This window comes from Garra rufa, chromosome 3 (assembly GCF_049309525.1).
Source record: "Garra rufa chromosome 3, GarRuf1.0, whole genome shotgun sequence".
NCBI classification, from domain to species: domain Eukaryota; kingdom Metazoa; phylum Chordata; class Actinopteri; order Cypriniformes; family Cyprinidae; genus Garra; species Garra rufa.
In genome coordinates this window covers 30912000-30924965 of record NC_133363.1, presented here as the reverse complement: position 1 = coordinate 30924965, position 12966 = coordinate 30912000, and the positions used below count along the sequence as shown (strand labels likewise).

At 36.7% G+C, this 12966-nt stretch overlaps 1 protein-coding gene across 3 annotated transcripts; it reads right to left on the bottom strand.

Moving 5' to 3' along the window:
* Positions 1–293: 293 nt before the first annotated feature.
* Positions 294–11756, bottom strand: LOC141331049 (excitatory amino acid transporter 2-like). Of its 3 annotated transcripts, XM_073835903.1 has the most exons (12): positions 11639–11756; positions 9596–9735; positions 7821–7973; positions 7051–7301; positions 6788–6923; positions 6572–6698; positions 5848–6081; positions 5519–5713; positions 4537–4671; positions 3013–3232; positions 2297–2350; positions 294–2136 (listed from the first exon to the last, which is right to left on the bottom strand). In XM_073835903.1, the coding sequence occupies exons 2-11, from the start codon at positions 9723–9725 to the stop codon at positions 2333–2335; spliced, it is 1599 nt and encodes a 532-aa protein (XP_073692004.1). In that variant the 5' UTR covers positions 9726–9735; positions 11639–11756; the 3' UTR covers positions 294–2136; positions 2297–2332. The 3 variants fall into 3 exon arrangements, with proteins under 3 accessions (XP_073692004.1, XP_073692003.1, XP_073692002.1); XM_073835902.1 differs by having other exon boundaries at positions 294–2350; XM_073835901.1 differs by lacking the exon at positions 2297–2350.
* Between the last annotated feature and the right edge of the window lie 1210 nt (positions 11757–12966).

The window sequence follows — 12966 nt, the reverse complement described above, 5'->3', positions numbered from 1 at the left end:
ATGAGTCCCTCAGTTGTCCTCAGTGTGAAAAGATGGATCTCAAAATCATACAGTCATTGTTGGAATAGGTTCAAATACACCTGTAGGAATTTTCTGAAGAACAGCAGGCAGTTTAACTGTTCAGGACAAACAAGAGACTCAAACTTTTGACCTCAACTGTAGTTAATTTGTTCAGTTAAATGCATGAGTAAAATTGTATGATAAATATAGTTTACTGTACATTTATTTATTTATTCAATATTTTGCATCGCTGCCTAAAGACTTGAAAAAAGGAAGAAAAAGAAAAACACCACTGAGACAAGAAGCATTGCCTTTATTTACAATTTGTTATAGGTGTTTCATAGAAAAATAGAGGAAAAAGACAAATTTAAAAAGTGAATGCAAAATCAAGTTTGGTTAGACAAGTAATACAATGTCTTTGAAACCAAACAGGGCTGCACAAATAAAAATAGCAGGATGATCATACAATATTTGTTAATATACATCACTGTACCTCTACAAATGTGTCAGGCCCTGCCTGAACAGATATTCCAACAGTGCACACTTTTACATTATAGATACTGTATCTAGGTTGTGCATAATTTCCTTAAGATCGATAGTCAAGATCTCTGCACTCTACAAGGTTGTTAAATCTGTAGCAAGCCTGGTTTATAATGATTAGTAATTTGACTTTTTCCCCTAGTGTCATTATTCCTACCAAAATGTTAAACAATACACAATATTTGAGACAAAGTATCATCATGAATTGTAACAGTGAAAAATATGCTTACATTTATACATACATTTATTTACTCATCAGTCAATGTTTCACAGCCACCTGTTCCCTGTGATTTGTACTGTATTATAGCAATAACTACTTAAAACAACCTATCTATTAAAATACTGAATTGAATACATGAATTGCCGTTGTTTTAATAAAACAATAGGCAAAAAGCAATGAATTTCTATACTTTAATTTGCATGAAAAATATATCTAAAATATAACCGCATACATATTTGTATTTATTTATATACAGAAAGTGCAAGGAGGCACTTTAATGAAAACATTTTAAGATTCTGGTGCAAAAGAGGAATGCTGTGAAATAAATAGTACAGATATAATGATAGATCTCAATTCTGTCATCTCTTTTCTCTTACATGCTAACAACCTGAGCACCAAATAACTTGAGGGCTTCTCTCACCAGCGTGAATATCGAATCCATTTAACTGGACTTAATATCTGAGTATCCAAGAAGGCTCCTCAGAGAATCAAACACTATTAGCGATCTAAAATGATGCAAGAAAACGGGATTGCATTTAATATTAATGTCATAAAGTCTTCTGTCTGCAGTTTGCAGTGGATATCTTCAAGGCAAGATTGTAACTTAGCAAATAAATACATAAAGAAATCGACAACTTAACAAAGCACACAGATACATACAAAACCTACTCACATGCAAGTCCCTTCCCTCAAACACTTATTCAGTCCTTGCAGATAACGTCAGTCGACTCAATGTCATACTTCATGTCTGATTGCTCTGTAATTCCTGACGTGGCATTTACGTCGGGCAGCGGGTAAAAATAAGTACCAGCATTTGGAGGCAAACCACTATTTCAGAACCTCTAAGTACATTGGTAAGCTCTTATAAGAGGCTGATCTGGAGTGCCGCCACCAAGGGTTAATCTACCTAAGCCAAGCCAGTCAAAGGTATCTTCAGCAAACAAGCTGCACTTCTCTCCTCCTGCCACTAGTAGTACTTTAAGGTCAATCTGGGGCTGGACAAACCATTGCGATCTTTCTATGCGCTAGCCTTAAGGCAGCAGGTTTCAGACCGATCCTCAAACCCAAGGCCTAGAATTCTAACTAATCGTAATCCTGCTCAACTGAACCACCTGCTACTTCGAGCTATATTTTCTTCCCTTTGTGTGTCACATGTACTGAGATCATAAAAAAGTCAATGCTTGTGCATATGAAACGTTCTGTGGTAACTTCCGGCTGTTGATATGTACAAAATTAGCATTTGGTTTTCACCAGAAAGGATAAGCTTGACTCAGGATAAGGCGGAGCTGGATCTGTGTGCTGTGTTACTCGCGTATCCATGGTTCCTCCTCAACAAGTGAGAAGTCCGCAGGGGAGCCATTTGAGGCCAAGGTTACCTGAAAGCAATTATCAGGGACAACTAACTGTTGGACCAAGGCACAGTCAAAATGCATTAACCGGTGCTAACTAAACTGTTTACGGTTTGGAGCAGAGAATCCAGGTAGTTTGATATTTCAACAGCACAGTTTATATCCAAATTCACAGAAATGTACCCACCACAAGACAGATAATAATTAGCTGCAGCGGGATTCCTTACAGAATGCTGAAAGACTGAATACAGATAGAGAAAATTATTTAAATTGTTATATTTTTTAAATATAAACTGTATTTTTGTTCTAATTACAGCGAATCTCTGCCCAAAGCTAATCTAATAAAGGGGTTGTTAAAAAGTGTCACGCGAGCTACCACACAAACCTATGCATTTGTGAAACACAGGGTCAAAAGAGGCATAAAATTCACAAAAATAAGAAAGAAAACAACTGCAGAGACGGAAATCAAGTTTAAAAGAAATTAAAGAAATGAAATAGCAGCCTTTGTTGTTTCAAAATGTGGATTGTAAAAATAAGGTGTGCATTAATGCACTGCTTTGTTTCACTTTTGTTTTTAGTCGAGAACAGCCAAAGGCATCTTGGCATTAGTACTATACAAACATTTAAATGATTTACTGTGCACATATGTATAATTGCCAGATCCAGACACTGATATAAATCAAAACCTGCTATTTCACCTAGTACCAGAACAAATAAATAAATATTTTAGTTTTTAGTATATATTTATTCCTTCATTCTGTTTAATGTTTTATGCATTCGCATCAGGAATGACCAAAAAAATACAAAAGTGTAAAAAAAAAATCACAATGGTACATACAATGTCGGGGAAAGAAATAAAAGCATCTACATACAGGTTTCTATGTCTGTGAGAGTAAAATGTACCTTGCATTCATCTATTTGGACCGGCTGACAGGAGTTGTGAGATGCATATACACCGTGGTTAGTGTTATTCTCAAAAAAGGATTGTTTCTTGGCCATCTCAAAGTCATCTGGCCTTATCTGCTGCGCATCGAACAGGTCAAGCTCATCTTTAGAGAGGTGGTACACGATTCCCGCCCCATACGAGTCACCAACGACATTGACTGATGTTCGGAAGCGGTCCCTGTTCGGTAAAACAGAAGGATACAAAGAAAGGTGCCACATCTCTTAAGGCTAAACGACTTCAAATGCCATTAGAGCTTGTACTAACATGCAAAGTGAATGCATAAACATGCCATTACATTTGCTTTAATGACAAATCTTAAAGGGGTCATCGGATGCAAAATTTACTTTTACATGTCGTTTGAACATAAATGTGTTGGCAGTGTGTGTACACAAACACTCTTTAATGCTAAAAATCCACCCAGTGCTTTTTTTTAAATCCCCAATAATAATGATCACTTTCTCAGATCAGGCTGTTCTAAGATTGCTGGCAGAATGACGTAGTTCTGCACAGGCCCCTCCCACAACTATTGATTGACATGACCGCTGTAGCATAGACCTGCCCTGAGTGAGCTGTGAACATAACGTATTTTTTACTCCCAACATCTGAGTCACTGAAGACGCATAGGATTACTTTCGTTTTTGAAGGCAATGCGCCCCCGATCTGCCTAAATGCGTCTATGTTCGCGCAAATCATTCCTGATCCAGCTTCACCTACAGAAGAAGTGAGTATAATGGGGCGCTCACACCACACTCGTTCTGCGGCGTGTCTGGGTCTATTGTTGTTTCGGATTTTTACGCTCGCTACATCGTAATCATGTCTCTACTAGAGCAAGCTCCTGATTGGTTAACGCTGCACGAATTTTCGCCAAAGTGCAGATTTTTCAACTCTCGCGTCAAACGCCCGAAATGATCATTTGCACGCATCACGCCACAGAATGTCTATCGCATCTTTACATTGACTTAACATGTAAATCACTTGCGCTTATCGCATCATTCGCGACTGGTGTGAACGCACCATAAGGTGTTTTTTTTTTTTATCTTTGCAAATAGTCTTTGCAAATAGTCTAGTCTCTAATAATGTGCTAGTTAACAAGTTTCACGGCTAAATGCAGCTAAAGTTTACAGTCTCTCAAAGAACGGCTCATCACCCCACGGAAGAGAGGGCGGGGTAAGCAGAGCTCATTAGCATTTAAAGGGACATGCACCGAAACGGCTCGCTGTGAACAGAGCTGTTTTTGACAAGGTAAAAAGGGTGTTGTTTTACAATACCATTGAGAAATTTTAACCAAAGTATGTTATAGATTTTTCATTAAGACCCTAAAGATACATATCAACTTGTGGAAAATGGGCATCCGATGACCCCTTTAAACTGGAGATCATTTACATATCACATCTCAATCATATAATATAGCCAAATTGATTAAATCCTTTTTTGACAACTATTTTTTGAGACAGATGCAGATAGAGATTGGTTTAACTTACAGTAGCCAGTCGACTGCTACCAATAAACTGATGTCTTGAGTCGGTAATCCAACAGCTGTCAAAATCAGTAGCATCGTCACCAGACCAGCACTGGGAATACTGGCAGCTCCTACGCTAGCGAGAGTTGCTGTAAGGCTGCAAACAAAACGTAAATATTTGATTTGATAAGATTAGCTACAAACTATACAGAATAATACATCACATGACTCATTATCAGTCATACTTTGTAAATAGTGTAACGTGATTTTATCAATATTTAGTTTCAAACAAGTGTAGTTCTGATGATAAAATGAATAATTTTACAAAAAATGTCTAATTTGTCATTATTTATTTACCCTAATGTCGGACCAAAACCATATGCTGTGATTTGGTTTTTCTGTAGAACTGAGAAAGAAAACTTTCAAAGAATCTTCGAGCAGCAGTTGTTGATAGCTACCATATCTATCAAGCCAGAAAAAATGCTATATTTCCAAGTCTTCTGAAACTATATGACCGTTTTACAGGGCAAACACGTTGAAATTTAATCAGTTGTTAGCTGCTGCTGCCTGATCAAAAGAGCTTAACTCAAGAACCAGATCAGTCCAATTCATAAAAGAAACCACTTTTCAATGAACCAGTTAATAGAATTCATAAACCAGATCGTACTGTTCTTTTCTGATTTAATAATCTGGATGTACCCAGAGAATACTATAATAAATACAGAGCGCAATTCATATGGACTACTTCTCTGGTGCTTTTTTGATATCATCATAATAGCTTGAAAACTGTGTAAAGATTCTTTTAGTTTTGTTCAACAGAAAAAATAACACTAAACAAGTTTGGACGAGTAAATAATTACTTAATTTTCATTTTTGGGTAAACTATTCCTTTAATATAGATACCAGGCAACTGCCTGCAATGTATCAGCAGGTATATGCCATCAAAATAACATTTTTATAAAGTATATATATATAAATTTCTGCGTCCAAACATTTGGTCTTACCTGACTGTCACAATCTGACCAGGATCAAGTTCTATTCCATTCATCTGGGCAATAAAGATGGCCGCTACGGCCTCATAAAGTGCTGTACCATCCATGTTGATCGTTGCTCCAACAGGTAATACAAATCTAGTCACTCTCTTGTCAATGCCCAGATTTTCCTCCAGACAGCGGAAAGTAACAGGTAATGTCCCAGCACTGCAAAAGACGCATATCAATATTTCAGAACCCATTCTTGTCATTTTTCATAACTTCCAAACTTGCCAAATGAAACAATTGCCTAATTTTCAAAGGTTTATAAAAAACAAGGCACAGTCACTGTTGCTAATTACCTTGAAGCTGTTCCTAAAGCAGTGACCCATGCCTGGAAAACTCCCATGAAGAATTTGAATGGGTTTTTCCGAACAATAACAAAATATATTAAGGGAAGGAACATGGCTCCGTGAATAATAAGTCCAATGATGACAGTGACCATGTACATTCCCAGCTGCTTGGCCACAACTTCCAAATCATTAATTGAGATGATCTTTCCACAGATCAGACATGCAATACCAATGGGGGAATACCTGTTATGGGACGGAGATGTGTGGCAAAGTCAACGAACAGGTTAATCAGACATTTAAATACAGTTAAAGGCAGTTAAACTGTTAAAGTCACCAACATCACACTACTGTTGAGAAGTTTGGGTTCAGTAAGAGTTTAATTCAGCAAGGAAGGATTAAATTTAACAGCACAACTAAACAATGACAGTACAGATATTTATAATGATAAAAAACAATGTTTCTATTCTAAAAAATCCTTAAAAATCTATTATGGTTACAACAAAAATATTAAAATATACATTAAAATAACAAATCTTTTAAACTGTTATAACATCTTGTGGATTTTTGATCAAATAAATGCAATAAAAGACTTATATTTTCTTACTGACCCCAAACCTTTGAGTAGTAGTGTACATTGTTGCAGTTAACAAATCCGTTGAAGTACAGATTACTAATGTAATGGAAATGGAATTCATGTAAACTTTACTAGTCATTAACAATCATAAAAGCTGACCACATGATCATGCCGACAAGCCTCATAACGATCTCGTTGAGAACGTTGAAGAACTCAAGCATCAGCTTGGCCTTTTCTCCCATCTTTCCCATGCATATCCCGAATGCCACAAAGAACCCAATGATACCTACAGAGACACACATCACCGCCATGTTAATTTGAAGTACGTAAATGACAATTTCATGCATATACTATGTGATCAAAGCCATTTAGTACCTAAAACATTCATGCCGCTTTTGAATTGAAGAGACTTCTTGATGACATATTTCGCTGCGCCCTTGGTAGCATTCCGTCCAAAGCGAGTCGGAGGTGGAGGAGGAGCTACTTCTACCTTGTTAGTAACTGTCTGGATCTACTTGAGGAGACAGACGAACTGTTAATGAACTCAAAATTAGCAGATGAAAGATCAGAAATTAACTTATGGTTGAGATTAAATGAATGCAATTATCTAAAATCAAAAGCACATTGGACGTACACACCTGCTGAAAACAAGCCTGAACGAGATTTTCTGGAAAGAGATTTCTGATGAGATCAAAGAGGGCATCTAAACTGGACACTTCGTCATTCTTTTTGCCCTCGCCCAGGTTGGCCTTCAGTTTGGGGTTACCAGGGTGGATGAGGAGCACCAAGATCACCCCCAACACAGCTGCGATGACGGTGGTCGACATGTAATACACCATGGCCCTTGTGCCCAGACGACCACTTGACTTGGCATCCAACCCTGCTAATCCTAAAAAATGGCATTTAAACTAATTACATATCACTGCATTGGCATTACTCCTTTTTTTGAACTACTATAACACTGTGCACTAAAGGTAACACACAAAAGGTAATTCTCAGGGTTAAGTTCCATAATTATTGCTGTGATTACTGTGAGTAATGAATTTGGAACGTTTTGAATTTCTAATTCCATTTCTTTTTTTATAACATGTTTAGACATGTTCTTCTTATGAGCTGCTAGTGATCCACCCTACATTTGAAAGGCATGCTTTTTATCTTATACTGGATTACAAAGACAAAGTTAAAAGGACAAACATTAGCTTAATCATTACTAAATCATTGTTGCTGTTGTTATTCCATGTTTCAAATATAAGAGCTCTGGTAATAACTTTGACTCTGAGGTCATTGCAGACTTTTTTTTTCTTGCATTGTTGATGAAGATATATTTATGTGGGTGTAGCTACCAGCATATACATAGAAAAAAAGTGTGAATAGCACTAGAGGTGTTCAGCAAAGCGTATAACAGTACCTGTGATCAAACTTGAGACGATCAGAGGCAAAATCACCATTTTTAACATCCTCATGAGAATATCACCCGGGAAGGCAATGACCATAATGACGTCAGCGGGGAGTGGAGATGCGTATCGCAGTAGAACACCAGCTGCTGAACCAGTGATTACACCTGAAATAGACACAGAGAGTTACAGTGAACATCAAGGGTACAGGAATGAGACTTTTCACTGAGAAGTAATATTGAAGCTTCTGTGAAGTGTAACAATCATAAAACGCAACGCACTTATAAAAGCACCAGTATGTAGGAGCATTTAAACTATACTATTGTGAGTGTACTCTGATACATGCATGTAAAATTTGTACACTTTTAAGAGCTTAGAAAATAGATAGATTTTTATATATTTCATATGGACCTCAAAAGCTGAGGAGTAGGATTAAACAGAATGAATTTCCTCCTCTATAGGCATATATTAACCACTGTAATCAACAATGGTGCCAAAATGGTACTTAATAAGCATGATATCCACCTTGTTTTCCTCTTAAGAGCGGGCGCGGCCATTTGTAAATTTTAAGGGTTTGGCTTCCGGTCCAAACTGCCTCCAGCTATTTTTAGCTGTACAAAACATCTTTGGTGTGTCTTACCATATTATTTTAATGTATTATCTTAATTATGAGTACTGGTTTGTGGTGCAAGCAGTTTTACTGTTACCTCACGTTGTTATTCTTCTAGTTATTTCCCTATAGCAGCTAATGAACCAAAAGTCTCGCCCATTGTGGATAGACGTCTGTCTTTAGGTCATGTTTAAAGATGCATGGGTCAGAAAGGATGAACCAGCTGAAGGAAAAACGTATTTTCAAAGAATATGTATTTATATAAATATTAAAAGAGTGATACATACAGCTGAAGTCAAAAGTTTACATACTCCCTGCAGAACCTGCAAAATGTTAATTATTTGACCAAAATAAGAAGGATTATACAAAATGCATGTTATTTTTTATTTAGTACTGACTTCAATAAGATATAGATATTAGCTGCCTGCTGTTCTTCAGTAAAATCTTTCGGGTTTCCTCAAATGCTTTGGCTTTCTAGCATTTTTCTGTATTTGAACCCTTTCCAATAATGACTGTATGATTTTGAGATCCATCTTTTCACACTGAGGACAGCTGAGGGACTCATATGGGACTATTACAGAAGGTTTTAATGCTCAATGATGCTTCAGAAGGTAAAATGATGCATTAAGATGCAAACTTTTGAACATAATGTAGATGTGTACATTTTTCTTATCTTGCCTAAATATTTTTTATTTTATTTTTTTTGCATTAAGTACTGCCTTTCAGAAGCTACAGAAGGTACTTACATGTTTCCCAGAAGACACAATAAGTTAAATTTACCCTGATCTTCGAATCCAAAAAGTTTTCACCCCCCTGCTCTTAATCCATGACGTTTCCTTCTGAAGCGTTTGAACCTTCTGAACCTTCTTGTGACTTCAACTGTATATTGAGTATCACTGAGTATTGTGCAATGCAAAAAATATTAGCAGACCAATAGTGTTTTGACATACTTAGTGCCTTAATGAAATAACTTCTAATAAATGGAAGGCTGTATTTTATTAATTTATTCCTGCCACTGTGTTGCATTGCCATATTATATGTAAAAGCTTTTAGGTCGTTATAATTATCATATGCATGAATATTTGACTGCAACAGTAACAAGTGTGACAGACACCGGGGAGCTACATTCACCTTTAGTACGAACTAAAGCACAACACAAACAAATGCTGAGGAACTTGCCAAGAATTGTGAGCGTAAGTAACAGATTCTTCATGAGTTTGTCACAGCAGCCTCCACACATGGACTCTTCAGGTGGTGGAGGAGGGTCCAGATGACTCTCATGCATTCTGATCTCCACTTGCTTTTGCATTTTGTTGGCACTGGTGGGCAGAAGAAGTGGAGCATACAGTAAAGTATGTCAATATAAATTATCTAATCAAGAAACACTTGCAGTACTAGCTATGCTTTCATTTAACATCTTTCTGAAAATAACCACTTTATGCAAAATTCATTCATTCATTCATGTCATAAATACAAATTGTCAAGACTGTGACCAAGATATATTTGTGTATGACATGCTGCAAATGCATCAACACTGAATGACAATGTTGTGCAATTCTTGCGTTTACATCTAACATATTTATCTACACATTTTGTACAGATGCAATCAAAGTAAGTGAACCACAGAGTGGAATGCAAATGCGCACTGAACAAAACGTGCAAAAAATGTTCTTTTGGCTCGAAGTATATTTGATATGAAACAGTAACCATAACAGTAACCACAAGGTGCTAAAGCACCATGACACATATTTTACACAATGACTTCTTTAAGTACTACACTAATATATCATACTAGTTTTACTGTAATGGACTTTTTGCTAATCTTATGGAAGTCTAGGAAAGATCAGAAATAATACTGGCAAAACTTTAACTTCAACTTGTGGTTGTTTCTTTACTTTTGTCTACCAGCTGTATATCAACTACTACAGGCAGTCATGTCGTGTCACATGACACGAGAGTTGTTCGGCTTTACTGTGGCCTGGATTAAAAGGTTCTTAAAAGTCAACCCCCTCGGTCAACACAAATAACCTTGTTTGGTTACATAACGTGTAGTCTTGCCGTAATTAGGCACATGCATGCAACAGTATGTTTTATTCAGGGTTGCCAGGTTTTCACAACAAAACCCGCCTAACTAGCCCAAAAGTATCCCAGTCAGATTCCGGGAGGGTAAAACAACATGTTTTTTGGCGGGGTTCCCCTGGTAAAATTAGCATTCCAGGGTATAAATGTTACATTATTGGGGTCGCTTCAAACCGTGGACATGAAAACAACCCGCTGCAACTGTGTTAAAGTAGCCCAGTTCTGCTGGAAAACCACTGACTTGGCAACATTGGTTTTATTACATCCAGTTTCTATCAAGTTGTATGTCTTTCTTGCAACGGTGCAACGGGATTACAGTTGATATATGTATTTTGCAGACCTTTTTTTTGGACCAGCACTATCTAATAATACCTGCAAAGCAAAATGAAAAGATAACAATAACAGCTGCCAACAAAATACATAGAAAATCAACACAACAGATTGTAGATCCTTTAGTGTTTGTGTACATTGTGAACTCTCCGAGTAGCTGGACTCAGGCTCATCTGAACAAGATTAAAAAGCTGAATGATGCCAAGGAAATCAGAGACTGTCTGATACACACAGCTCCAGTCCTAATGAGATGAAAGCTTGGTAACTGGTTAATTTTAGTCATTGAGTGCAGAAGTAATTGTGTTGCACAACAGTTGAGTATTGAGCATGTAGGAAAAGTCAAGGTGCCAATGAGTGTTTTGGTTTCAAATAGTAAATAATAACATTTGGCTAACTTAAATGATGTAAAACAAGCCCAGAAGATTCGATCAGTAATTATTAATTCTGAAAACAGCACATACATTTATTGCGAAGATTGTCCATTTATACAAAACCGTTGAGTCCAATCTTATTAGGGAGTACATTAGCTCTATCTCATTGACATGAAGTCTGAGGTGAGCGACAAGAGTTTGTCTGCAGGTTATTTACAGATTAACTGCTTGTCCTTTGGATCTTTTTGGAAATCAGTTCATTTGAAGCAATTATTGTACAGGCATTTCCAGACTCGGATTCATTTTGATTTGCTGTAGATTCCTCTATAAATGCTAGCCTTGCAGACTAGATGTTATGATAAATCTCAGAATATTTATCAGGTTTATTCAATTCTAAAATTGCTAAATGAAAATACGGATATGCAAGAATAACCCATCTTACCTGTTGTAGTGCAGTTACTGAAAAGGAAGCGTTTCACAGCAGTTTGTTAGACAGCCATGGGCTATAGAAATGGCTTTGAATGAAATGCTGTCAATCTACAATTTATCCATCAGGAAATTCGGTCCAGGTCATTAGAAATGTCAGTCAAATCTCCAAGCACCAGGTGAACAGCGATGTACTAAGTGATTGCTCTAATGCAATCAGCAACACTTCCTTGCAAGATCAATGAAAATGCCGGATAGGAGATTCCATGCACAATCCTCTATCTTCGAATTGATCTTATCCCACCATTAGTACTAGAGAAATGGGCAAAGAGGTGCTGCTCAGGGCTCCGTGGGGCAACACGGAGGAGGAGTCTAGCACCCAGATTATGTGTAAGTAGCAGTTAATATGCTTGAGACTCCTTGTCCTCTCTCTCTCACCTCCTTGTTTCACCTCCTCCATCTCACTCCCCAGGTCTGATCTTCTCTAATGAGCTCTGATGTGAATGAATGGAATCAAAGAGTGATACATGGCAATACATACCTATAACTTTAATGCAGAATAGATTCAAAGTCTGCAAACAAAACAAGATGATTAGTCGTACTGTGTGTGTGATTATTTACAAGTAAGACCATGGCAAAAATGTGGTATAAATTTATATGAACTGCTTGGTTCTTTCCATAAAGACATTAAAGCCTAAACTTTGCATTATTTAAAGAAAAACAATCTTGACCTGTGTTGACCTTTAAGTTCCATGTAGATTCAGGCTTAACATGACAGAAATAAACAGGGGCTTCTCATCACTTCTAAGCACAGACACTATCAGATCAAACAATTAGTAGTGCATGAGAACAGTAAGCTCTGAGAGCCTCAAACTTCTGGTTGCTTATAGATTTTCCTTATAAATGTGACCCTGGATCACAAAACCAATATTAAGGGCCAATTTATTTTTCATTGAGATTTATACATAATATGAAAGCTGAATAAATAAGTTTTCTATCGATGTATGGTTTGTTAGGACAATATCTGGCAGAGAAACAACTATTTAAAAAACTGGAATCCGAGGGTGCAAAAAAAAAAAAAAAGAAATATTGAGAAAATCGCCTTTAAATTTGTCCAATGAAGTTCTTAGCAATGCATATTACTAAATAAAAATTAGTTTTTTATATATTTATGGAAGGAAATTGACAAAATATTTTAATGGACCATGATCTTTACTTAATATCCTAATGGTTTTTGGCATTACAGAAAAATTTATTATTTTGACCGGTACAAAATGTATTTTTGGCTATTGCTACAAATATAGCTGTGTTATTCATGACTGCAACTTAAAACTTAAAAACTTA

Coding starts and splice junctions, on each gene's coding strand:
- LOC141331049 (XM_073835901.1), bottom strand. CDS start 9,725: ATGCAAAAGCAAGTGGAGATCAGAATGCATGAGAGTCATCTGGACCCT. Junction 5,714..5,847: donor GCTTTAGGAACAGCTTCAAG/GTAATTAGCAAC, acceptor CGTCTTTTGCAG/TGCTGGGACATTACCTGTTA. Junction 2,137..3,012: donor TCCAAATAGATGAATGCAAG/GTACATTTTACT, acceptor AATTGCTTTCAG/GTAACCTTGGCCTCAAATGG.